Here is a 25,445-nt window from a genome sequence, read left to right as displayed (position 1 = left end):
AATGGCAAGACCCTTCTCTGCCCGTCAAAAAGAGTACTTCAGCGGCAAAGTATGCAGGGGTAAGAGTAGCCTATGGTTTGGCTTACTAGTCTTTTATCGGGTAAAGACCTACCTAAGCAGACTTCGACTAGCTGTTGCCATCTGAAGCTCTACAATGGCACCGACGGCGCTAGGAATTAACCGTCTCTGCCGCTCGAACTCGCTGACGCTATCCCAAAGGCTGTCCTGTCTTTATTGTACTCCGTTGATATAGAACGGCCGAGCTTATTGACTCAACTACTCAGGCGAGGGCATCTATTTTTGAATAACTGGATTTTTTCGAACGAACTTAGTGGGAATTTTGGTCTTTCCGCAGGCCATGACGAAGTAAATATATTTCGTACAGAAGCAGATTGGTTCTCAATATGGTTGTTGTTCACTCCGTATTTGAAACCCCCATTTTCAGATGACAATAATAACAATCAACATTCGTCTGAACACACCAATATTAGAGTATTGACGTCTAAACCCCGTTTAGTCGCCGGCACAGTCCCAGGTGAGACGTCGTAGCCTTCCTTGAGTCTGTTTGCGGCTTCGTAGCGGCTCGGCTATTGTTAATTTCCCGAACCTGGGGCGTTGAATCACTCTGTCCTTCATCTCCATCCCGTTGTGGAATCACTGAAGCAGCAATTTCCTGGCGTTTATTAAATAGAATGCCCTCCGCCCCCCTGGAAATGCTGATACAGCCCGTGGCTTCTCCACAGGCAACTGGCTTGCAATGTACTTTGGAGTCCCTATTATGAGGGCCAGTCATAGTGCGGTTATCCTGATGAATCTTGTCTGTTGCTCTTCGAGCCCATTGACTCGCAGGTATCGATGGCATGAGCACTAGGTTGTTACCCAGCATTCTTACGTCTTCGCCTTCTATGATCCTCGATCCCGAGGACCCATTGTTGCTTGCGGATACGAAGATTAGTCGACTTTGCTAACTCAAGCAAAAGCTACCATTCGCGCTCGCGTGCAGAAGACTAGACCCCAGTAGGGTCGGGCATCATACTTTAGCCAGGATGGCACATTTGGAATGAGGTTGCTCTGGAGTCTTCGTGGTAAATAAATATGCAGCTGGGATGGCTGATTTCTCGGTGTCCGGCTGTGCATTGCGAGCTCTGCCACTGGGTGCAGTCAAGATCGGCTGAATAACCTGGCCCACGAGAGACTGGCTCCGATTCAGGGAGTCAGTGTGATGCCCGGCTCTAATACTTTGATCGTCACGCCGCAGAGCTCTGGGATACCTGCAACTTCTATAACTCGATTCAAACATAGGGCCGTCGACGAAATCTGTGTACTGTTGACAAATTCCAAAACTATCTATCGCCATCCCGTAATTACATGGATCATATACATATACCTCGTCCTCTACTGGAGGCAGCCGATCCGGAGGACTCCAGAATGGGTCGTTTGTTGCTGTTATCTATTAGAGCTGGGCGGTGCGCCCGGATAGCCTCTAGCCGTCCCAGATCCCAGTACAATCGTGTAAAACCCGCTGTGAGGGCAGAAATAGTCTCGGGAAGGGATAGGCGCAATCCATCCATGGAACTGAGACTCACAGATATGAGCAATGCATTTGTGCGCTCCAATCATCTACGAACTTTTCTATGACTAAAAGTTGTCCGCTCGACCGCCGACGGTGTGTAAAGAGAGATGAGTATCGCCAAGAGGCAAACTGTGCAGAAATTGGCTATATATTGTTGACCAGCCTTTGGGTCGGCACCCCATCAATTAAGAAACTCGGTTCATCCACTACATATGGATGGTGAAAGCTCATTTTGGGTGACGAGATATATCTATCAGGCGACCTCGCGGAGATCTTCGCTGGGAGGATACAAAATGATTGCCCTTTGAACGCCTAGGGATGGACAGCGAGACGGGAAGGTGTATGAATCTAGCTATAGGCGGATGTAAAACTCGTGGCGGGCTCTCCGAAAATCTTCTCATAGATTTCGGTGAGTATCCGTGCATCGGCTCGAAGACTAGGGGAGATATATCGGCTCTGTAACAGGAATTTAATTGTTCGCTTAAGAAGTTTCTCAAGGACATTTCGGTCCACCAGCTCTGAGAGACAAGACATATAAGTCGCAGACAACACGAGCATGTTACCGAATTGCGCATGCGCAGTTCCGAAGATATTTGTCACGATCGGACGACCTTCGATTCCATCAAAGGCCTCTGTGCTCAGGATTGCAGAGTCGATGCATACTTTACAGGCTCGCCGTAGCTTAGGAGGTAGATCTCGGTATGCAATGATGCCCGTCGAGCTTCCTTGGACATAAGTGGAGGCTGTATGGACTGGTACGCCTATATTGCTTGACAGATGCGCCATGCTTGAAGCCTGTTGACTGTGGGGTAATAGGGACGAAACCTGCTCAGATTTCGTGCTAGGGAGAACAGACCCAGCGGGTGACCCGACTAACGCGGAGGTCGGATTAGGATAGGGGAGTCCAGCAAAATGCAGAGCCTGATACAGAAGTGGACGATGGATGATGTATCGCGCGCCGTAATATTTGGCCCGCATGCGAGCAACGTTTATGTCGTTCGAAGGCGGATCGGCGTCTTTCCATTTCATGATCTCTGGAAGACTATTTCGCCACAGTTCGAGATTCATGCTAAAAATTTCCTGCACGTCTGAGGTCCACCGGTTGTTGCTGGAGCTGGTCGTCGTCGTAGTATTACTGGAAGGATTAGCTGTGATTGCGGCGATTGCAGCCTTGACAGCGCTCGCAGAACCAGCGGCGTTGGTGGCCTTATTAGGGCCTCGGTTTCCTACAGAGGTATAATTAGTGGTTTTCCTGGTCATACTGTATAGTCTCGGTTGTCTTACTGTCTACTTTGTACAGATCGGTGTGGACGCGGTTAAGGAATTTCCGGAGGTAGATTTGGGCAGAATAGAAAAACATCATCATGGTACTGGGCGCGGAGATCTCAATTTGCAAAGGAAGTGTGAAGCGTCCCTTTGGTAGGCTTATACGTGACTCTGCACGAGAAATGCCACTCGCGGGGAGATCAAGTTCTGCAAGAATATCACTATGTTATGAGTTAGTTGGATCCACTTGGCAGTGACAATCATTACAAGCATACCTCTCAAGCTGAAGACAAGTCCAATATGCGAAATCGTAGAGTTCTTTCAGAGGGCCGTCCTTCATTTGGTCATATCGTTTCCTGGTACTGTGGTCAGCAAACAACCCTGAGGGTTCAGTTCAGCTTTGGACAAAAGCTTACGATCGAACGAGCACTTGGCAAGCGCGAGCGGCTTGGTATATCCATCCATGACTCTGGAAAGGATGTGCTAGTTGGCCAGCGTAGAGTCCTGCGAGCAAAGCCGCTTGAACATGAGGCAAACCATTAGCGCCCTGAAGTTCTCCAAGGATCTGCGTCGCATATGCATAATAAGATAAACCGGGAATGACATCGACGTTTCTGAGATGTTGATTGGCAGGTACGTCTCCGCCTAATGATGCTGACGGCCCTCTGACACTTCTCCGATCGTCAACAGGTGAGGGATACGGGATAGTGTGGGGTGCATAGAAGCCCCCGTGCACTGGAAAAATTATGTCAGATTCAGCAGGGGATAGGACGCTACGTGTGGGCGGGCCAGGGATCCACTGTTTGCGAAAATCCGGAGAATTATCAGTGACAGGACCGGGGACCGGTGCTCCCACTTCGCAGATACTTCCCAGCGCAAGAACGAGAAGGAGGACAGCATTATCGATTGACCTTTCGATGCGACGGCTCGTCGCTTCCGTCCTACCACCAGTGGGAATTGGAAAATCGCACGCTGCGCCTTGCAAAGTATCACGTGGCCTTTTTCTTTCTGCGCCTCGTAGCATGTCGCCAGTCCCTGTAGGCGTCGATCCGGCAGTCTTCGGTAAGCAATGGAGCTTAATGAACATTTCGATCTTCTTGTCCAGGTCGCCCTGGTCGAGGAAGGGATGAAGCTTGTGTATGTGCTCCAGGTAACTGCGATGATAGCGACGGATGGTGTCCGGGTCAGCACACAGAGTACCAAACTCGTCAACCCCCTTGTCTCGAAGCTTCTGCGGGAAACCGCTGGGATGAGCGCTCTGAGCCCAAGGGCTACTAGGCGCTGCTCGGTGAGCGTGACTGTCTTCCCATCCGCTGCTGGAATTTGGGTTTGATAACGGGGTTGGCGACATGCGATCCTCACCCATGTCGTCGCCCTCACCACGACCATAGATGCGAATCAAGCCACGTTGCTCTTCAAGTTTCATCACATAATCCTCGTCGTACTCGCGGGGATACAGTAAGTTCCTAATCGACGGCCAGGAGAGCAACTTGTGGGCAGCCGTTGTATGTTCCACGGGCATGGACAGCTCGCCATCCTCCCTCTCCAAATAACTCTGCCCTGGGGGTTCATCCGAATCCAACTGCTGCATTCCCGCTCCGTTCTTTGATTTTGACTCAAGCAAAAAGACAGCAGCATTTGATTCCACCAATCCATCAAGTGTCTGCTTGGGTGGCAGTGATCGGGCGGCATCTTTGACAGCCAACATTTTCGTTTCTTTCATCCCGACCTCGTTAGAAATCATACTTAGCTGCGTCCCTTGTTCCGTCTGTACTGTTTGAAAATGCGTCAGACGCTCGTCGAGCTTATCTTCCAGACATTGTATCTTGTCCAAGATCTGCTGGGTGGCCTTTTCCTGTCTAGCTTGAGGGTCAGTATCCGACAACTAACCAACTGAAGGACAGAGTCAGGCAGGTCACGCACTTATGGGGGAGGACTTCTTTGTAGACACATATCAAATTGTTCTCCTTGCAGTGGCCGCAGGAGGGCCGCCCTTTATCACACTTTGCTTTTCTTGCTCTACACCGGTCGCACGCCTTTTTATATTGTGGAAGAATGTAAAGTTAGTCCAGTTCCTTTGTGTTCAGCGCAGCTTGTTTTATGCGCCGTGGAAAAGGAGTCATTACCTGCTGAGCGCGATGTGCCTTGCTCTGATGTATACCAAAGGTTAGATGCTGGTGAGCAGGCGTGCGGGAAATATGCGAGATCGTTGTCGAAGACTGAGCTGGAGGAGAAGGAGGATTGCCATTGCTGCTGTGGTCTTGAGAGGGATATATAGTCTGAGGACGAAACTCGGGGGCCGTCAGTTGAGGAAGCGGATGAGGAGCCGGATGAGGGGGTGCCGAAGGGGGTATGGAATAATGCGGAGCTCTGTTTATATGAGGAAAAGTCGGCGGATGCGACTCTGTCAGGATGTGACTGGGACCAGGCAAATTATTTGGCCGATCGTACGGCCCTTCGTGAGGTAGCTGAGGCAACTGTCGATTGGGTATTGCAGGGTACTTGAGAGGGGGCAATGAAGGTTGGTATGGGCACCATGACTGATTGTATGCTCCCGGCGCGTTGGGTAGGCCATGCGCCGCTTCAGGGGGAACGCCATGATGCGCTTGAGAAGGAGGCAGGGGGGTGGAGTAAGGAGGAAGTGGATTTAGCTTATCATCTGTCCCCTCCATCGCGACAGTTGTAGGTCCGCAGTTTCAGCTGCTAACTCCAGCGTGCTATAGATCCAGAATAATACCATCAGTCCAATGCGACGGACATGGTTATGAAGTTTGAAGCGGGAACGTGCGCGGGGGGAGTACCTAGAGTCAGAAAAAGCTCAAGTGCTTCCTGAAAGACGATCAATTCTTGTAGCACTCAATCATCAGTGCTTCGGGCTTTGCTATCGTTCTCTCGTCCTCTTTTGTTTTCGATAACTGTTGTGACCAGCAGCCCCGAATCATCCAATAGAACAGTTAGACGAGCAGTTTCGAAAGGAGTATTGATTGCCGATGATAAGATGGTAACGAACGCGCAAACGCGGTGACGGCTTCTCAAGTGCCAGCAATCTGGTAGGTAGCTGTGAGAGAATGAAAGAAAGAGTTGAGAAACGGACAAGTGAATGATAAGAGCAAGAGAAGTAAACAATCAGAGGACGAAGGGAGGCTGATGCATGGATATCTAAGGAGCGACCGAACGAACGGTCAGCAAACTTAAAGTAGACACAGTAGCGGACTGCCCAGGGGAGCCAGAGGTGTGGGTCCATCTCAATCGTAGTACTCGACCCTTGTAAGCTGTTGTCAGGGAAAGCGTAGCATAAGATAGACCCAAACACTGTTCGGAGGCAGATAGACCAGTCAACTTGTTCAACGGCTTGTATGACCATTTTGACAAGGAGATTTCAAGTCCATAGCGAGTTCCTTTCCCACTACAAGACTTGTTTACTGAGGATGAAAAGGACAGTGGACTGCCAGCGTCAATATGCCTTGCGTGTGTGAGAAGGCCAGTACAAAGAGCATGACTAGTGGCGCCATGTTCTGGAGGTATGGATGGATATATCACTCGATCCGACACGTAGTCTGACCATTAACATTGCGCATCAAGCGGCTGGCTATCGTAGATGCATGTCCCGAAACTAGAAAGAGGAGAGTTTTGAGTTCCTGTTCATGTATGGTACAACAGGGTTCGCACTGGCTCTTGGCGGTTATTTGGGTATTACCCAAATGCTCTCACCGGCCAATGAGAGATGCCTAAGACCCACATAAAGCTTTGGCCTCTGGGCATTCCCAGTCTCATCCATACCTCACATGGTTCAGTATCTCCTGGAGCATCCTATGCACTCCATCATCACGAAGGAAATAGCGTGACATATTGTGCTTTTGTCTGAAGTGGATTAAGTACCGGCCAGAAGACTTAACTAAGTGTCTACTAGCCTAGTTAAATCAGGTCATATTATTTGAGGGGTTATCTTACGTACTTAGTATGACAACTCCGGGCAAAACATTAGCTTGGACATAACAATTTACGATGCAAGTCAGTGACTGACATAGGAAAAAGGTATTAATTAACTTAATGGTACTACTTCTGTTATTGTTGATGGTAAAGTATACTACTCTAAGGCCAAGCGGTACATAAAAGTTCAAGCTAGACTGCAACGATGATAGCCGACCTAAGCCCTGGACTAGTATAACGAGGCAATGGCTCCGTTCTTTATGATGTTGAACGGGAAGAGTAATGCTTCACTGGGTAAGCCCATTCTCGACTTAGTTCTGTTGCGCTATTAAGAGGTGAGGGAGGCCGATCTGCTGAAGCATGCTAGACACTGTATACTGGTCCTATAATCCTTTTGAGCGGAAGAAAAATTTCCCACGGCTGGGCAAGATAATGGCTATTAAGCCTGGCTGAAGGGCGGGTTGGTTGACGGGTGGTTGGCACCTTATCACTGGAAAATGTTGCTAGGGAGATGAAATATACTGATAGACAGCAAATTGCTTGTTGCAGGAGGCAATCAGTGGATGAATGGGTGCAGTAGTTAGGCTTTGATTCGGCCACTTTTTGCTACACTGTTATGGACAGTTTGTTAAGGCACCTGGAAACACCGATACTGTGAGTCTCAAAAATTCACTGCGATGGACCAAAATATTTTATACTATCGAGGACAGAGCTTGGATGGACTTGCCGACTCCTGGCAGCAGCATTCGGACGGAGGTTAACGAATATGATCAAGCTCAAAGCGAGGAAATACGTGAGATCTGCGCTTATTTATGATCGTAATGGGGTCTGTGATGCCTTGGGCGATGACGTTGTCCCTGTGGTCCTTGACCGTGAAGATCACTCCGAAACCCTTCTTCTCATCGTGGTGGTGGCAACAGCATGCGATGCGCATAGAGAAGTCCACGTGACTCGACGACACTGGGCTGTCAACATCAGCTGTGGAAACGTCCTTATGGAATTCCGACCATGACTTTGTCTTCCTTGTACTAAGCAGAACCAATCGTTTATCCTTGTTCGCTCGGAAGTAGCGGTTCCCAAATTCCGTCAGGTTTTTTCGCTTATAGCGCTTCTCTTCTCGACGTAGGCATCTTGGGCAAATTTTAACTTCTCCCCCGCCTAAAGCCTCGGCCTCTTGCAAGCGCTGTGCCCTTACAAAGGCCTTCGTCAATTGCTCTTTGTTCTGAATTTTGCTCCAGCACACAACAGAGACATATAGCTGCAGTGTATGGGCCGAAGGTATGGAAGGTGGCGGAGGTTTTACTGGTAGTTTTGCCATACAGAGGCTCGGTAATCGTATTGTCGAGCCATCCTGCGGCATCAGAAATAAGACCAGCCTGGTAGGTATTCCGGAATCCACGCGGGATTTCTTTTTCGCCATAACAATCCTAAGCGTGTACTGCTGCACCGTTTGAGTCGCCATACTGCTTCTGGGGAAGGCCAAATTGAGACCGGATGAAGAGGCGAGGCTGACATTAGTAGTGGAGGCGCCGTTCATGGAATGCTCTCCTTGTCCTTGGCTAGACAACGGCCGGCATAGACTGGATGTTCTTCCAAAAGATGATACGGACTGGTCGAACAGAAAATGTTAACAAAAGCTCCACAAGCATTTGAGCGCCAAAACACCTACTGGTAAATTACAATGCTGTCTCTGTCTCAATAATGAGCTGTGCCAGTTCGACCGTATACATTTGTCAACAGGGTGCGCTTGCTGAGGATTACCCTGGTGAAGCCTTGAGTAACTGTGAGCTCAACTCCTTAGGTCCAGTATCTTGTTGTTTTGACCTACTTGGGCATCGACTGAAGCGGCCCATGACGCGCAGTAGAGCACGCATGAATGCCGCAGTGGAACGTTCCTTCGCAAACCGCAGGGTTTTGGAGAGTCTCCTCTGGTGGCTGCCAACCTCCGTCATGAATGTAGTCATGTTTGCTTATTGTTGATATCTGGGCTGTGTATTCCGAGCTCTTTTGATTGGGCGCAATATCAAGATCAGCTAATGTGGCACGGTGCCAACCGCTTTGCTTCGTGGTTACGGAGTCCGCTGGCAGGATGTTGAAAGTGTACTGAACATGAGCAGTGCAGTCCCAAACCGGGTAGTCTCCTAACATCAGGGCACATCAGCAGATGTTTGGTTTCAAGGAAGCAAGTTAACATAATTCAAATTTCCCTTACTTCCACGCAAAAGAGTCCCTAATGATGGTAAGCTCTGTCGTGAGTGAGCTGGAAATCCCAGAGGTGGAAGCCGAATGAGGCTGCGTTCGGTGTTGTCATTAGGGGAGGCTGGTTGATGTGCAGATACTCGTCCACTCTGGGGTAATGGCAAACTTGCACGAGGACACGCATGGTTGACTCCTGGATGAATCGAAGTGGTGACTGTGTTTTGACTTGCAATGAACGGTACGGATGTAAGAGCCTCACAAACTCGCTGTACGCTCCCTTCTCGCATGCATTTGTGTTTCCCGCTTGAGTTGTGCGACTGGGCCTGGTCTCTTGTTTTGTAGATGACTGGTTCTTCTCCAAATGATTCGGAAACCGCAACTACCGAAGGTTGAATGGTGATGTCTGCTTTTACTCATTTCGAGTGTCAGTAGCACCTTAACAGTTCCGGAGAAGGAATAGCTACTTACCAGGTCCATAATTGGTATTCCTGGGATAATGGACAAGCCGTTGTCGTGAAAATGCTGGCTTACCGAGTAGATGTTCATGTATGGTGTATGGGAATAGCTTAACAGAGGACGTATATATACTGTCATGCGTGTTGCAAGATTTAATAGTTCCCTGGTGCCATTGAGGAGTCTCCTCGTCAGGAGATTGCTGACAGTTTGGCATCCTTAGCTGAGTCGTCACTGGATTGAAGGTCAGCTAGCACAGAAGGACAAATACAGGGAACGAAAGCAGACATAACGAAGTTTACTGGGGTATGGACGCTTTTAAATTTCGGATAGGGGCGCGCATTGGCACTGATTCAGTACCTATAAGCCAGCTTCGTGATATGGGCATATGACTCGCGCTGTTTGGTGATGGCTCCGCCTCTCAAATCGGGGTCATGCTGCGTGCACTCCACCCCCACGAACTAATGTAACTGTTGTACTTTTGCCCGAAGCGGCTTCTGCTGCCGTCCAGGAGACTCAGCTCTGCAAACTTTGCGTACCGCCCACGGACCAGTTAGATTTACTTCCAGCTCGCTTGGTAAGAATTTTTGCCCGCGGGAAAAAAGTCCGTAGGCAATGGATTTCCATGCTGGACGTCGCTTTTAAAAGCGATTTGATCCGGTATATAGTGCACTAGTAACGAAGTTGCAAAGGAAGCCTGCTCTGCAGCTTCAATGTTATTTTTCACAACCAGTCCTCAGAGTCCAACTCTAGAATCTAGTGTATGGGCCCAAAATTCCTTGCCCCATGATCCATCAGTGGAAAGACAGGTCAGTGAAATATTGGCGGCAACCAGAACTACCTACTGGTGTCAGTTATTTCCAGGGAAGAGAAAGGACTTCACAAGTTCTTTTTTTCATTATATAATAAAATAAGCTGGAACAACTTCCATAAATAGTACCATGGTTCCAGATTGAGCGGCCCCAGATTGACTTTCAAATGTTGATACTGTACATCTCTCCTAACATGTAGCACACAGAACGTTTCGAGGCTCGACGACCATGGTCAAGCTAGGGGGAAAGGAGAAGGGCAACAAACATGCTGCTTTGTAATGCAGCTAAGGCTTACGTCCGCACACAACGTGACTTGAGTATTCTTGTCAGCCTGTAAGTTTCTAATGGAGTAGTAAACTTAACTTACATTAGCAAATGGCCATTGACTCCCCCCAATAGACTCTTCCGAGCGGCGGCACATTCCTGTGAGATCTCATTTTTATCCATTCCGAGGTGTCTGTGCATCAACTCTAGAGCAGACGCCTCAAGTCCAGCGCTCCAATTTTCAATAATATCTTCTTGTATAGTGTCAGGGTGTGCTCGGTGGAGTGAAATAGAGTAGACATGGTGGTTGACATGGACAAAACCACGCCTTTTAAGCTCATTCCGGTATGTATACACAAGGTCAAGGTCACGGCCGTCGCGTCGGTAAGATTCCCTCAGCTTGTTGACATATCTGTGGAGTCCACTAATTCCCTGAGAATCCTGGAGGTGCGGAGTGCAGTCCCAGAGTTCGATGACTCCGCCTTGTGCACAACAGCTGCCAAATGTAAGTCGGCCGCTTCCTTAATGCTTGCGGCGGTACGTACGCGAATGCTCCATCTAGAACAGCTTGCAATAATTTCGGATCACCGCCTATTTCTCCCACGTGTATAAGGTCTTGGTTTGGGTAGTCGTTCTTCCAGGCGAGTTCTATGATATTTTCGAAGAAAAATTGGCAGTTAGGCGGCACCCTGCTCGCAACGTAAGCTTCTGAAGCATTAGGCAAATGCTTGTCATACCAGTGCGGTTGCATGAGGATCATATCAATTCCGTAAACCTAAGAAGTCAGGGATCTTGTGGAAGAATACAACCAGAATTAGGTACCTTGGCCGAAGGGTATGCATCAGCTAGAAACTATATCGTCAGAGGCAATATCTTAAAGGTGACCCAAGATGATTCAGCTGCTCTCACCACATGCAATTGCCCAACTGCCGGTGCCAGTTCGGATGTCAAGCACATACTGTGGTGAACGGACTGGGACATGGAACAGCCTGTCATTGAAAAGCATCTTGTATAATTCAAAACGAGCCACTGTAACGGTAGTCAGGTATTGGAAAGCACAGATTCCGGTGTATGGAAGGTACCTTGTCTGTTTTGCTCATCCTATACAGTTTCAGCAAAGTTCATCAGGGGAGGAAATATGCATACCTTATCAATAGGCCAGGGGTGTAGCCTCTGATACATCGCGGAATAGACCCTCCCGTATCTGTCCTCTGTTTCGCGGGATGCATCATCAAGGGAAGCAGTGGACCTGCGCCATTAATAAGCTGCATACAGCAGATAACCGCCAAGCATCACGTACTCATCATCATCGTCATCATCATCACCACCACCATTATGAAAGTCAACCTCGATAGCAGAATCATACCACTCAGGATCTTGCTCCATTGTCTGTCTAGAAATCAAGAGTGGAAACGAAGCTTCGGGGACAAAGTCGTTCAAGGCGACTGGGTGCCATTGGCTGTTGGGGAAGCCAACCATGGGAGTCGTTAAAGTAATATGTTCTGGCAGGATCCATCTAGGGATCAAAAGAACAAAAGTACTGGACCCCATTTCGTAGAATCCAAATAAGCGCACTAAAGGCTTGGCGGTTATTTGGGTATTACCCAAATATATTCGCCCGCCAATGAGGAGATGCAGAAAGACCCATAAAAAACTTGGGCCTCTGTGTTCCCGTCTCATCCAGTTTCTCACAAAAGTTCAATTTCTCCTGAAGCATAATATCGCACCTGTGCCAGAATGGCTCACTGCACAATTCCACATGATTTTATCTCCTGGGCTACGGCTACTTTGATCCACCTGACGGATGACGACATACTACGCCATGAAGAGGAGTTCCAGCGACTAGTTACGAGGATCACTCGAGTCATCGCATGTCCGTCTGGAAGTGCTGAGACTATTCTTGAAATTGCAAGAGCAAACATCGGAGCCTTCATAGAATTTTATCGCGAAGACCATACCAAGACAATACTTGAGTTCCGCTACACTGCCGGTAGTGATCCTCGGACAGCTGTCCTTTCAGGATGGGACCCCAATAAGAATCGCTTATGCAACTTGCTTCTACGCTTACTTGCCTATCGGTATCTTGCGCTCGGTCACAGACAACTAGAATCGGGGGAAGAAAGTGATGGGCCTAGTCGAAAACGCTCCAGGCCTAAACGGCATGGAAAGGGTCGATTAATGCTAAGAAGCAAAGGCATAACTACGACTCACCAGACAGTAGATGCGCTCAAGCGCGGTAAAAAGGCGCTGGCTATTGAAGATAGTCTGGGTGTGCCTGAAGTTTCGCTGCTGCTTCTCCACTCGCTGTCAAGGCTTCACCACTTGCATTCGAGAGAAGTAACAAGGGTGGGCGAGATTTTCTCCAATGGTCAATATCAAGAACTTGGAAATGCATGTCGCAGCCTCAACGGCAGCAGGCTTCTAAGCGAATACCAATCTCTTTACAATCATCATGTTGGTAAGTGCACGGAGAGACAGGAGTGTTCTTGACAGGCAAAGGCTGACGGTGACCCTAGATACATTATTCCTGGCTAGCCAGAAGGGCTCTGCTGTGGTAACCGAAAACGCCAGCGAGCCATCACACTAGTACACCGGATTCGCCTTTCACATCCTCGTCATCTGCGTCCCCTACATGGATTTTCAAGAAGGGTAGAAATAGCTCGCTGAAATTGTGTAACCCAACAATCCCAGTCGAACAACCCTTCCACATAACCAAACCCCCGCCATTCGTTGACAACTCCACCCAAAGCGAACCAAATACAATAAGGACCTGGTCTGCTGCAAGACGAACTTCTGTCGGACGGCAAGTGTCCAAGACTTCTTCTTTTGTCTGTAACGGATGGGAGCATGGATATATCCGGAACATTCCATTCTCGTAGCCCACATCGCCTCCGAAGGCCCTGAAGATAGACACGGAATTTGGATGGGGGTGGGCTTTCTTTGGGCCTAGATCCGCGCTGTTTCGTAGGAAACGGACAAGGCGCAGTGGCTGGTGGAGCACCTCGTCCTCGCCTTTCCGTAGGCAGCTCCGTAGGATACCCTCCATCTGTGCCACGCGTTAGCTTACTTCAAGAATGGGGACTTTTGCCACCCACGTTAAGCCCTTCCTCCATGAAGTTTTTGAAAATACGTTGATGATCATCTCCTCCCTCCCAGTAAATAGCGGATCTTGTGCTGGACTCTCCGATTGGCCCATAGAGCTTGTCCCGCCCGATTGCCTTCTCGATAACTTCAGTAGGACTAACTTCAAGGTGATTCCGATCAGCTGTTGGGAGAATTGACTGGATAGAGTATCCCATTATCTCCATGTTGTTGTCCGTCCAGAGAAGTTGTTGGAAAGTTACTTCTTCCATGATGGAGTGTGGTGGGGTATGCGTCAGGTGACTAGGGGAATAGACCCGGAATTGATTGAGCAGGCAACGGCAGCAACCTTCATTTCAATCGTACCCAATATGCTATATATCCTTAGGTGACGGACGGATTTTCAAGAATAAATGTCGTGTAGGTTACGTTGGAATACAGTTTGTTCGAATTCTACGCATCTTCTTAAGAGCTTATCCTAGGCTTCATCCCTTAACGGATGGGGCGCTAAAACAGCAACTTCATCGATCCTTCATTAGCTTCCTCTTCCCGGACAGAAAAATGACGAGCCAAAAAGCTGGTGCGCATACAGGCATCGATCAATAAATTACGTACGAGAAGGGAATGTCAATGTATGGTCAAATTAGTGGCTACGGAAGTGGTGCTTTACGGACTTCTCACAGCTTCAGGAAGAGCTGTACCTAACGTCCTTTCCTGGCAGCTCATACATAAGCATGTCTCGTACAGTAGTCTGTAGTCTAGCCAGCTTCGTAGACCAGGTACGGGACGACTCACAGCAGCAACCCTCGTAGACTGGACTAGCCTTGCGTGGAGCCCCTTCATTGTTGACGCAGAAGACATTATGGCTTTTGACCCCTCTACAAACGTCGTTGATCAGTCAAATTGCCAACTGGAATTCAACTGTAAAAGTAGGATACGTGTCTAATGGTTGGGTCGTCTAGCACTGACGGTGAGAATTAAGATGCAAAGCGGATATGTTCGACCGTACATGGGAATACGCTGTCCAGCATCTCTCGGGCTCGTAAACATGCAGGTTACTTTGTCCCCAACCTTCGGGTGATTCCGCCGCCTTCAGAGAGGACAATTTCTTGACCGAAGCCACCTGGGACAAAATTGGACTATCAGATACAAAAAACAACTGTACAGGGCGAGTGTCCGAGTGCCAGAACGGGAGAACCACCGCGATAGGGCTCCATTTGTGCTCTAGAGTCATCTGACTATCTGTAGCTGCGTGTGGAGCCGGTCATTCTTCGGTATCTTCCTCGATACTGACCTGAACTGACTTCTTCGGAGTCGCGTGGTCTTGCCCTGTTTTTCGTTTCCAGTCTTCCAACAGAAGCCTTCCACAGCTGGTTTGTCCCAAATCTCCTTTCGAGATCATGTATTTCTCAAACTTCATACAGGTGATTTCCTGTTCATTCTCCTCCTTCTTGTATGTCACATGTCTGGAAAGAATCACATTTTGCCCTTCTTCTCTCAATACGCAAACATCATTCTGCCGCGTGTCAATACATGAGGAACGGTTCAGGGTTTGGTTACTCACACGCATAATTTCGTATTCTTCGATTGATATCGCACGAGGCTGCAGATGGTTGCGTGAGCCGGATTTGCAAGGCGCCATAGCTTCGTTTGCCTCGGGGCCCTGAATGAGGCAGCATAAGAAATTTGAGGCCAGTGACATGGCACTATTTAGAAGGCTAATCATGTCCATCAAATTCCAATATTATTCAGAAGATAATGGTTAAGAATAGGAACTCTACACAGCTACAAATCTGGTTGTCCCATCATCTATAACTGCAAGATCAGACGTCAGTTGGTCACTCCAGCGGGATACTCCGGTCTAGTAACAGCCACTATCGTACACGGTACTTTGGTGAAGCAAACCATGCTTGACGAAGATCTGCAGGTTACTGATGAGTGAAGTTGGTATTTAGCGCAGTTGGTACAATTAGGCGCGTTGGCAGTAGTTGGAGCAGTGGCAGTAGCCAGGAGTAGTTGGTAGAAATCGGCTGTAGCGCCAATAATTCTCAATGTTTAACAGCAATTGCCAAGGTAAAATATCCGTGGCGCTCTTGCCTTCCCTCAGCTTCCCATTACACAGAGAAAATCTGATGTGCTTTTGCCAACCACTATATCCGGAAATCAGAGACAGGTTCTTCGCGCTAGCGGTGTCATGTGGTATTTTCACGATTTTTACTCTGTATTTTACCAGCACACTGAGATGCAATGATTCAATAGATCTAGAGTATAGCAAGAAGAGGGTTTTCGATAACATGACCTCTGTAACACCGATTACCGTTGTGAACGATTATTCGTACAAAGGGCACATTCTTTAGCGGGAATCCAGAATAAAAAGGTCGAACCCAAACCCAAGGAAGAGCAGGAAACTGTCTAGCTTCTTCACGAACTCTCGCTGTGGCATCTCCTGCTCCAAGAGAATATTGTAACGATCGCAGGGAGTTCCACAAAGTTGCTTAAGATTGTCTTTTTCTCGGCGGAAGAACTGTAGAAGTCCCCGAGGAGGGGGTGATGACTTTGGAGAAAATTAGAGGGATGCTTCAAAGTGCCAGGTCAGGAGAGACAACACGAGCAGACAGTTACATTTGAGCTTTTCCAAGAAAACTTCGCTGTAGCCATCGAGAACCCTGTTGTGAGCTAGGCGAATGATTTAGAAGCAATCGAGAAGGGCACATACAGAGTAAAATAATGATGCTTTAAGGAGTCACATGTCACTATGGGCTGTATAGTTCTGAGAGCCTGCTTAGCCTTAGCTTGCTAGGACTCTTAAATCATCCGCGACCAATCATGAACTGTCCAGGTTGCTGTTGGACCATGCCTAGCACAACTTTGGGTATTGTTTACGCTGGCTCTGGCGGGGGCTTTTTTCTAAAGACACTACAATCTTCTACCGCGCGGACGACTTCTGGTCCGTTTAGGAATAGCCCGCCTGACAAACGGGCCCTGTGGGGCATTCTCTGTAAGCAGTTTCCTACTTGTGGGTCCAATCAATCAGCTTACTACCCAGGCATTGTCCTCAAAACGACCAGCGAATTGCTTTTCAGGTCCTCTGGCAACATTTCCTTCAATCCTCAAAGTAGCATACGCACCTAACATATATAAGAGCACTACAGTGCCCTTCCATTGTCATTCTTGCCTTCAAACCACTCAGTCTACCAACCTCACAACCCTATAATTTTATCGCTCCCACCCCAAATGTCTGTCTTTTCCGATACGAAGTGCCACAAGATACTGATGTTAATGGTAGATGTGTCGTTGGAGGCAGATCTCGTATCAGGGAGGCAAGTGTAGAGGATGCCTTGGGCCTCCTCAAAGGGTGGAGCCTTGTACAGAAAACAACGGCAACTGCACCGTTTATACGCGGAATCCCCAACAAGAATTCGACCCCCCCGAACGACAGCTAATTCCCTGTCCCGAGCATGCGTATCTCTCGCCATCCAGCAGCGACAACTCGTTTCCAGGAGCGTAGCGACGTGCAGTTCCGGTTGACTTGAGTAAGTATACCCGCTTTGCCCCTGGACAAGGTCTGATTTCCATGATAGGTCTTTGGCTTCTCGATGACTACTTGAAGGACGGTGGATACTGTAGGGTTGTCGCAGCACGAGCTAGTTGGTATTCGTATATAACAATGTAACTGCTGGTTGAATTGTTTATTGATTGTTTTTGCAAAATCTCGTAGCTTATCCTCCATATACCGGTGGGCTGGAAGCAGATATTTCGACAGCAAGCAATTGTGGCACTTATGCTTGCTGGAAGCAGCTGCAGACAGCACTTGATCACCAGCTAACCGGTAAATCGATTATAGGGGGGTATACCACAGACAATCTAATGATTGCAGTCTGAGCGTCGGTATGAGCAATGTCATGAATAAGTGAAAGTGGGGTCTTTCTCTAATGTGGATCCCCCCTTTGACAATAAAATACGGACCCTCCTTTTTTTCCTTTTTTTTTCCAAAGACTTTTTTAACTGCACTTAGCCTTTATCCGCCACTTTGCTGGTACAGAAGGCCCCAGATAGCTGCCTCTTGTTTGCCTTCTTTTAGTTGTTGCCCCTCTACCAGATATCGTAAAGTTGCTTTTGGAGCTAGGGGACCCACTTTGGTTACTTGATGACCTGATCCTTATACTTTCTTGGCTATGTCATGTTCTCAGGTGCTATCCTTTTAGCTTTGTTTAGTGTAGTGTGTGCCTATTTTTAAGTCTTCGGCAAGTCTACTTTGTACGCTTTCTGCTTAACAGTGCCTAGCTCGCTGGTTCAGCAGCGACTGGTAACTAACTAGTTGGCTTGGGTTAACGTACGCAGTCATCTATGCCACGTACGGGGTTCCGTCCCCTAGCCGTAATACTAGACCGGCTCTATGCCCTCCTCAAGTCTTCACTACGAGCCATCACGTGATGCGCCTGCCTCTCTTCTCAACGGTCGTTCTCAGTAAGGAGAGCGAGGGGTTCCGACTTACTAATCATCATTCACCGCCGCGCTCGAAATGCCACTTCCGTTGCTACAGGGATGAACAAACAATGCAATCATTCGAACTCTTTGGAGCCTTGCCAAGTTATAAAAGACCCTATACAGTCCGCAGTTAGGGGACAACCTCATCAACTTTCTTTGCATGGTTGCATCGTGTGGTCACTATACCAGGCTTCTGATTTGGTTCGTATCCTCCCAATGCCCCTTGATGTCGTCAAGAACAATCAGGGGTCAAAGCGGCCGCGACCTACTATCAATGGACTGACTCCGGTTTTTCTTTGTCCCAGCTCCCAGCACAATGCAAAATGCTGGACGATGAGAAAAACAGTTTGCGGGATTTTCTCCTAGACCAGATCCCCAGTATATTGAAAAGTTTCCTTCAATCATCCCAGGAAGTTGATCATAACGCACCAATTCGTATCGTCGGCCATACGCCTACAGTGATCTTAGATTCTGCGGACTATCTGGCGTCAATTCAACCGTTCGTCGAGAAGGTACAGGATGCTGTGAGTAAATATCGCCGAGCCGCAGAAACTTGCTTTCCGGCTGCAGAAATACACTCGAAGCACACCTTTTTTGTGGTCGACATCAACAATCACAATTATGACTATGAAAACACTCAACGAGTCGCAACAATAATCCCTGTCTACATTCTTCGACTGTCCAAACGACCCACAATTAGCAGAAACCCGGGTTGGGATGAATACCTGGCTCGAAGACTCGCCAACATACGTCGCGGACACCAGAACGAACCATTGCCTTTACTTGAGGACTTGACAAAGCATGATGAACATCATTTTCCTGGAGGTCTCCAGTCCTAATTTCTGTGCCGTGTTTTCTCTGTAGTTATGGTTGCTTTAGCACAAGAATATGTTATAGTCTTGTTTGGCATATGAGGAGCTTCGGGCCATATTCCCAACCGCCTACGGGTGAGGATCACCTACGCAGGATAGGCCTTGATAGCACCATACTCGTGGAGGCTCAGAGATCAAAACCACTTCATCCGGTTAGTTCTCTTGGCAGAAAGGGTAATGACTCGCCGAGAAGCATGAGTAATCCTTACGGGCGAACACCTGGTGTGCCCGCCACCTTTACCTACGTATTTGAGTCCTCGTCCAACTTGACGCGTCGCTGGGTTCCGGGCAGGATCAGTCGGACTCTCAGGCAACTTGCAGCTGGCCCAAAAGTACGGCCAATATCAATTCATTCGATTTAACGAAACATATGTCTCTTTCTCGATTAGTAAACCCAAGGCTGACTAATAAGTGGGTAGGAAATAGACGGCGACCTTCTAGTCCTTCATGACTTTTCTCTTCATGACGAGCCAGAACCAAGGATCATCAACGGCTGCGTGAGCACTGAGCTAAATAGGCGATGACGGTGAAGCGAGGCTAACTTCTAGGGCAGGCGGTCCCCAAAGGCAGTATGCTCCGGTGTACAATGGCACGTGATTAGTACCCGAACGTGGCATCGCTCATTTTCCGAGCCTTAGCTCTTGCCCCTCTTGCCCCTCCTGTGAACGACACAACCATGATTTCCGGTATTTACAGTCCTCATTCGACCCTTAAAACGGTTTGTCCTTATGGAGATATTATCTGTTCATAAATAACTGTTTTACAGTTAACTAAGTTCCTACGGACGAAATTTGCCCACCGTCTCGTGTTTTGCGATGAGCCTTCCTCTAGGTGCCAAAGCCGAGAAACTTCGGAAAGAGATCAAGCAAATGATACCAGAAACAGCCATGGAAGGGAAAGCTATGTTAGAAGATACAGATCGTCTGACTAGTGCGGACGGAAGAGTACTGTACTCAGGAGCGGTGCTCCATAACAAGGTTGCTGAGTTGCGTAAGGAGTTACGGATCAGTGATGTACGATTCTCTCCCTCCATATTTAATATTACTTTCCGCTGAGACTTGTTCATCGGTAGGACGTGGGATTTTCTGTCTGGCATTTTACGGTGGGGAGACCGATTTTCAACGGACCTTCTTCGATGTACATTGTCCCACTTTCCGACAAATGCAGAATAATTCCAGGAGACCCATTAACTGAGGGAACTTGTCTGCATATCACTGATGAACCCCTGCTGTCTCCGGATTCAACATTTATTTTATTCATGAAATAGGGCAGCGGCAAACCACCTTTTATTCTCCAATACTGTCTGAATACAATGCCTGGGGCAAAGTGTGGACAATGTTTGTATCATCATATTGATCCCGATAGCGCGACGGTCCAATAACAGCTTCGCCTGGTCTATGCTTCCATCATGACCAGCTGGTGGGCAGCTGGATAAGTTTCAAGCCGATGAGGATCGTTCATTCCACTCTGTAGCGTTCTGTGATCCATTTGGTCCTGTGACTGGTTCACCCAAACTCGAATTTGGTCTTCAGGGCGATGTTGGACCTCGTTCTGGTATCCGTTACGCTCAGCCTGCCCATCGTGGATATCCTCTAACTGCCGATGAAGTACCATGTACGCCCCGCTTTCGCCTGCCGGCTTTTGGTGATTGGATAGTGCAGAAGGCTGAGCAGCTGGAATGTATGTGAGGTATGGCTGCGGGTTGAAACGATCAAATGTTATGTTCATCTGGCTCTGGCCGCATTGAGTGTCCGAAGAGGCTGATGTCATATGCAGCTGTTGGAAAGGTAGATCCCTTGTAATTCCAAAATGAGTGGGATCAGACACATCAGGAGGCCTTGAAGCTGGCGTGTATGTGAGGTATGGCTGCGGGTTGAAGCGATCAAATGTTACGTTCATCTGGCTCTGGTCGGATTGAGTGTCCGAAGAGGCTGATGTCATATGCAGCTGTTGGAAAGGTAGATCCCTTGTAATTCCAAACTGAGCGGAACCAGACATATCAGGAGGTCTGGGAGCTGGCGTGTATGTGAGGTACGGCTGCGGGTTGAAGCGATCAAATGTTATGTTCATCTGGCTCTGGTCGGACTGAGTGTCTGAACGGGCTGATGCCATATGCAGCTGTTGGAAAGGCGGATTTCCTGTAATTCTAAGCTGAGTGGGGTCAGACATATGAGGCCCGGGAACTGGCATGTACGTGGAGTGAGGTTGCAGGTTGAAGTCACCAGATACCATGCCAGCCTGACTTGGATCAGACTGGTTGCTCATAGGGGGCAGCGTCGCGTTTTCCTCAATGAGGGAGTTTCGAGTTGCTGAAGGAATACGCCGGGAGCCACCATTCTGATCTGCCATATTGACTGCAGCGACTTGCAGGTAGTCGAGAGTAAACGCTTCAGTATCTCTTTGTGACTCACACGAACCCTCAAAATCCATACCATGTGGGGTCAGTGGGTGAACGTGCTGTTGGGACCGCATGCCTCTACTTGGAAGCACAACTTCTGAGGCGCCTGACTGACCACAAACCTGCGATGCGGCCTGGCGCTGGTGTAATGGTCCCTCTGCCGGATTAGGTGAGTTAACTGTCGTCTCCGTGTCGTTCTGGGTTTGCTGCGATGGGGCTGGTAACCACTCTTGGGCACCAGGTTCGTCCATCGGAACAGCGTCGTTGGAGGTGCCATGCGCCATAGGCGGTTCTCGGATGACATTTTCATAGTGCCTTTCAGCACTGGAAACATCGGTCGGGCCCTCGTGTATGAACCTTTCACTGTTCATTGATATCTGAATAGGCTCCCATAGAGATTTGAAAATTTTGTTTGCTATATCGTCCAGATCGTTGTATTCTGCGCCGGTCCGAATGCAGTCGGACTGAATACGTCTGACTCTAGCCGTACGTTTCGAGCCGTCCAAAGGGATATCTTTCCTCAAACTACCGGCTGTCAGCCAAAATTCCGAAATACGTTGGAACTCGTAACTCACTGACGGTCCGTCACATATTCAGGGAGGCGAAATAAGAAGCCGAGGTGCATGTCTTCCCCCAGGTTATTCTCATTGTTCTCGTTTAGGTCTTTGCAGAGTGTGTCCAGTCTTCGTCCTATATCAGCCCAACTCATAAGGTTTTCTTCAATAACAGTCGCGCAGTCGCCCTTCTCAGATGAACCTTTGATAATACCCACTGCCCTTTTCACATTGGCTGATTTTAACTGCGGACTAGACACCTTCATTAATAGTCTGGCGAATAAGACGTTCAAGAATCGCATTCGGTATATATCTCTTTCTGTGCGTCCTGCCAACATCGATCGAAGCTTATACGAGTAGGGAAATGAAAATCCTGTTGACTCGAAAGAACTAACTGGTTCATTTAGAAACTTTCCAATATCTGAACCCCATTCCCTTATATCCTCGATCGAAATCTTGGAGGTCGAGGGCTTTGTCGAAACTGACGAAGTCATAGAGGGTTTAGGGTCTCTCTTTTTCCTCCTTTTAGACCTTTTTATTATTTTTCGCTGATTTTGAGGCACTTGGTTCCAGATTATATTCAAGAGTTCCACAAACTTCGAACTCGTCAGCAACTAAGCGCGCCATGAACATAGGAACTTACATGATCATCTGAGAGTAGACATCTTATATCAGAAGAACCTTTGGTAGCTGCTCTCTGGCATTCATCGGATAATCTCTGAGATATCATCTTGCTTTCGTTGACCCCCATATTGAATGTTGCTGGGCATATGAAGAGGAAGACACACTGAGATGGATTGGATGAGAAAAACAGCAACCCCGCACAAGCACGGCAAGTCACAACGATCCAATCTGTAGTTACGGGCGCACGGACCTGGTAGGTGCCGCGAACCGACCCTCGCGCCGCGTCGTGGCCAAAGCCACAAGAAGATCGGCCTGGCCAATAAACATATGATAATTATTTCCCGACCCACTGCTGACCCTTTACTCCGTAGTATTCAGTATAGCCACCGAAGGCAGCTGTGCCGCCAACTGGCGTTATATTACCGCGCAACGCCGTAACCTTCAGTTCCGCCAGCAGAAAAGTCCCCTGACCAATAAGATTGCTTTGTCTGAGGTTCGATTTGGCTTATTGTCGCTCAAGGCATATATTGCGTTCTCGAGGTGGATAGACTTTCTCCCGCTCAACGTCCCAGTATCCGCCAACTTAGATTCCGACCTCTTGGTGTCCTAGCACAGCGCACGCCAAATGCCCAACCTTCTATCTGTTCCCGTTGAGTTGCTGCTATTGATTTTTGAGAACCTTTCTGATCTCCATGACCCGGTATGCCTTGCAAAGACATGTACTGCTACGCGCAATGTGTAATCGTAACTACATTTTCCTCCACACACATATTATCCAATTGCTAATTCTATGCAGCGCAATTCTGATCATCACAAATATGATCCTGCCCTTTGTTGATTGCATGATACAATGCAGGGTACAGAACATGATACTACCTTGAAATGTCCAGCTGAGCCACTTCTGCCACCACCCTGGTTGTTTGGAGATCATTCCAAGGCTCCATTCGATGAGCAACCCCAAGCCAATAGCAAAGATAACAGGGGTAAGCACCTCAGAAATACACTTACTTGGTGGCAACAGGCTGGTTGTCTTCGGAGTATATACATGAATAACATCGACCTGTATTTGTCTTTTGTGTCTTTTGTCGACCCGGAATCCCTGGTAACGCCACAAATAGGGCAACAGTACGACCTGGCATTGTATTTCGATCGGATATTCGCAATTTCCGGCAAAATATGCCATCCTCCATGCTCGAATGGGATAGTTCGTCCGCCTTCAAAGAGAAGACTTTATCGAGCTGTCATTGGCCTCTTCATTAAGCACTCCAATTTGTCAAATTCTGCTAAGAGCACGAAAAGCGCGATACGTTAATTGCACATGTTCCGTATATGTGGTCTCAGAACCCAAACCGCACTTTAGAAGAGTCGTTCGATACGCTGGAGGCTTCTGATTTCATACCAACTTTTATGCTCCTACATATCCTCAACACACCTGATACTGTCCTGAAATGGATGTGTAATCTCAGGGATGCTGGCCTTGGAGAGGCAGCAGAACAGTTTGTGGAGAATACCGATGACACAGTACTCCTCAATTGGACGTCTTTTTTATCACGTCTCCGGTCATACCTAACGCCGTTTGGTATTCTTTCCTATTCACAAAGGATGAGCTTGACCATGATATCTTACGCTACTTCGCTGCGCTGCTTGCCTTTTTGGAGCATGAGGACGAGCCCCCAGGGATGAACGAGAGAGAAAATGACGTATCACGCAAATTGGAACGAGATTTTGATGTTGACAGTCATGGCTGGAAACTGTATCGGCATCATGGCTGGAGATGTGGCATCAGAGGCGGAATATTCAGCAAGCGTCATAATTTTGAGAATATTGCAATCCATATTGTACAGTTCAAGCACGATGGCCGCTACTGGTGGGAGTCTATGATCGAAGCAGAAAATGACCTGCTGGCAAAAATTTCCAGGCCACGATTCCGCATATCTACCTGATGGATTTGTTCACGGCCGCTGAAGATATTGACAACGACCGCAAAATTTCATTTACCATTCCTGCGGAGCATCTTACAAAAATCAACAGGCAAAGACATTGTGACTAAAAGGAGCTTGTGGCATGCATGTCGCCTTTGTCCTTGAAGCAGCGCAGATGAGCTTTACAAGAAAAAATTAGTGTTTCGCTTGGATGGTTTTGATAAGACATCAACCGCGCTATTTTTGAGCCTCTCACAGCTTTGGATTTCTCCATACCTCTGAGACTGTACACGCTGGCATCATCCGCTCGCCTATGAATCGCTTTTGTCGCCCTTCTGGTGTTCTGCAGACGTACATCCCGGCTATATTCTTCTTGGAGTATACCACAACAAGCTGTTCCATAATTTTTTAAAAAGAAAGTTGTAGTCGCGCCCGAAATTCCCTTCCATGCCATGTACGTAGAATGATGCTCCGAAGCCCTGATCATATGAGAGGCTAAACCAAATACGGATAGTGGATATACTACCTTACGACTTGCTTCAGTAAATAAACTGTTCTCTATCCAGCTGGTAACGGAGCCAGGCTTTGAATAATACCAGTATGGAAGATACAATGTTTCTTCAAGATGCGGTACAAACTTATCAAACAAGTTGATAACCCGTAGATTTGGCAATCTATCGACAGGGTACCTCTCTCGTAGCTGGTTACTACTGAGCGTCAGAGCATTCCTGAGGCTATCTGGTGTCAAGCAGGAAAGATAGGGCTCTCTAAGCGCATTTTTGCAAGGAAGATAAGAAGGCTAAGTCCATTGCTGATGGCTCTACAAGTCACGGGTATGTTGACGGTACGGGAAACGACATGCCAGATCAGTGGCTTACTCCTGCTCCTCCTGTTTGGATAGTTTGCATTTTATGGAAAGCTCATCTTCCTTAGGGTCGGTTACTATATAATGTCGCTTCATTCCATTGATCATGAGTAATATCAGAAGATTATTGATACTTGGAGCCTA

At 48.0% G+C, this 25,445-nt stretch overlaps 4 protein-coding genes across 4 annotated transcripts; 1 reads left to right on the top strand and 3 right to left on the bottom strand.

The window, feature by feature from the left end:
* Positions 1–1,921: 1,921 nt before the first annotated feature.
* AFUA_7G08250 (putative C6 finger domain protein) lies at positions 1,922–5,511 on the bottom strand (the record flags this gene model as incomplete). Its single annotated transcript, XM_743697.2, has 6 exons — positions 1,922–2,799; positions 2,858–3,060; positions 3,115–3,195; positions 3,256–4,698; positions 4,763–4,875; positions 4,966–5,511. The coding sequence occupies 6 exons, from the start codon at positions 5,509–5,511 to the stop codon at positions 1,922–1,924; spliced, it is 3,264 nt and encodes a 1,087-aa protein (XP_748790.2).
* A 4,703-nt stretch (positions 5,512–10,214) lies between these two features.
* Positions 10,215–14,213, bottom strand: AFUA_7G08245 (uncharacterized protein). Its single transcript, XM_077805234.1, has 10 exons — positions 13,593–14,213; positions 11,798–13,543; positions 11,644–11,746; positions 11,580–11,598; positions 11,407–11,526; positions 11,320–11,342; positions 11,235–11,272; positions 11,043–11,186; positions 10,601–10,993; positions 10,215–10,545 (listed from the first exon to the last, which is right to left on the bottom strand). The coding sequence occupies exons 2-10, from the start codon at positions 12,175–12,177 to the stop codon at positions 10,518–10,520; spliced, it is 1,248 nt and encodes a 415-aa protein (XP_077661362.1). The 5' UTR covers positions 12,178–13,543; positions 13,593–14,213; the 3' UTR covers positions 10,215–10,517.
* Positions 14,214–20,333: 6,120 nt separating this feature from the next.
* AFUA_7G08240 (uncharacterized protein) lies at positions 20,334–22,734 on the bottom strand (the record flags this gene model as incomplete). The annotated part of the gene is made up of 3 exons (XM_743698.3): positions 22,534–22,734; positions 21,912–22,486; positions 20,334–21,861 (listed from the first exon to the last, which is right to left on the bottom strand). The coding sequence occupies exons 1-3, from the start codon at positions 22,639–22,641 to the stop codon at positions 20,334–20,336; spliced, it is 2,211 nt and encodes a 736-aa protein (XP_748791.3). The 5' UTR covers positions 22,642–22,734.
* A 743-nt stretch (positions 22,735–23,477) lies between these two features.
* On the top strand, positions 23,478–24,921 carry AFUA_7G08237 (uncharacterized protein). Its single transcript, XM_077805233.1, has 2 exons — positions 23,478–23,497; positions 23,633–24,921. The coding sequence occupies exon 2, from the start codon at positions 23,844–23,846 to the stop codon at positions 24,195–24,197; it is 354 nt and encodes a 117-aa protein (XP_077661361.1). The 5' UTR covers positions 23,478–23,497; positions 23,633–23,843; the 3' UTR covers positions 24,198–24,921.
* The last annotated feature ends 524 nt before the right edge of the window (positions 24,922–25,445 follow it).

This window comes from Aspergillus fumigatus, chromosome 7 (assembly GCF_000002655.1).
Source record: "Aspergillus fumigatus Af293 chromosome 7, whole genome shotgun sequence".
NCBI classification, from domain to species: domain Eukaryota; kingdom Fungi; phylum Ascomycota; class Eurotiomycetes; order Eurotiales; family Aspergillaceae; genus Aspergillus; species Aspergillus fumigatus.
Note: the sequence above shows the minus strand (reverse complement) of the source record. Positions and strands in the feature narration are given on the sequence as shown.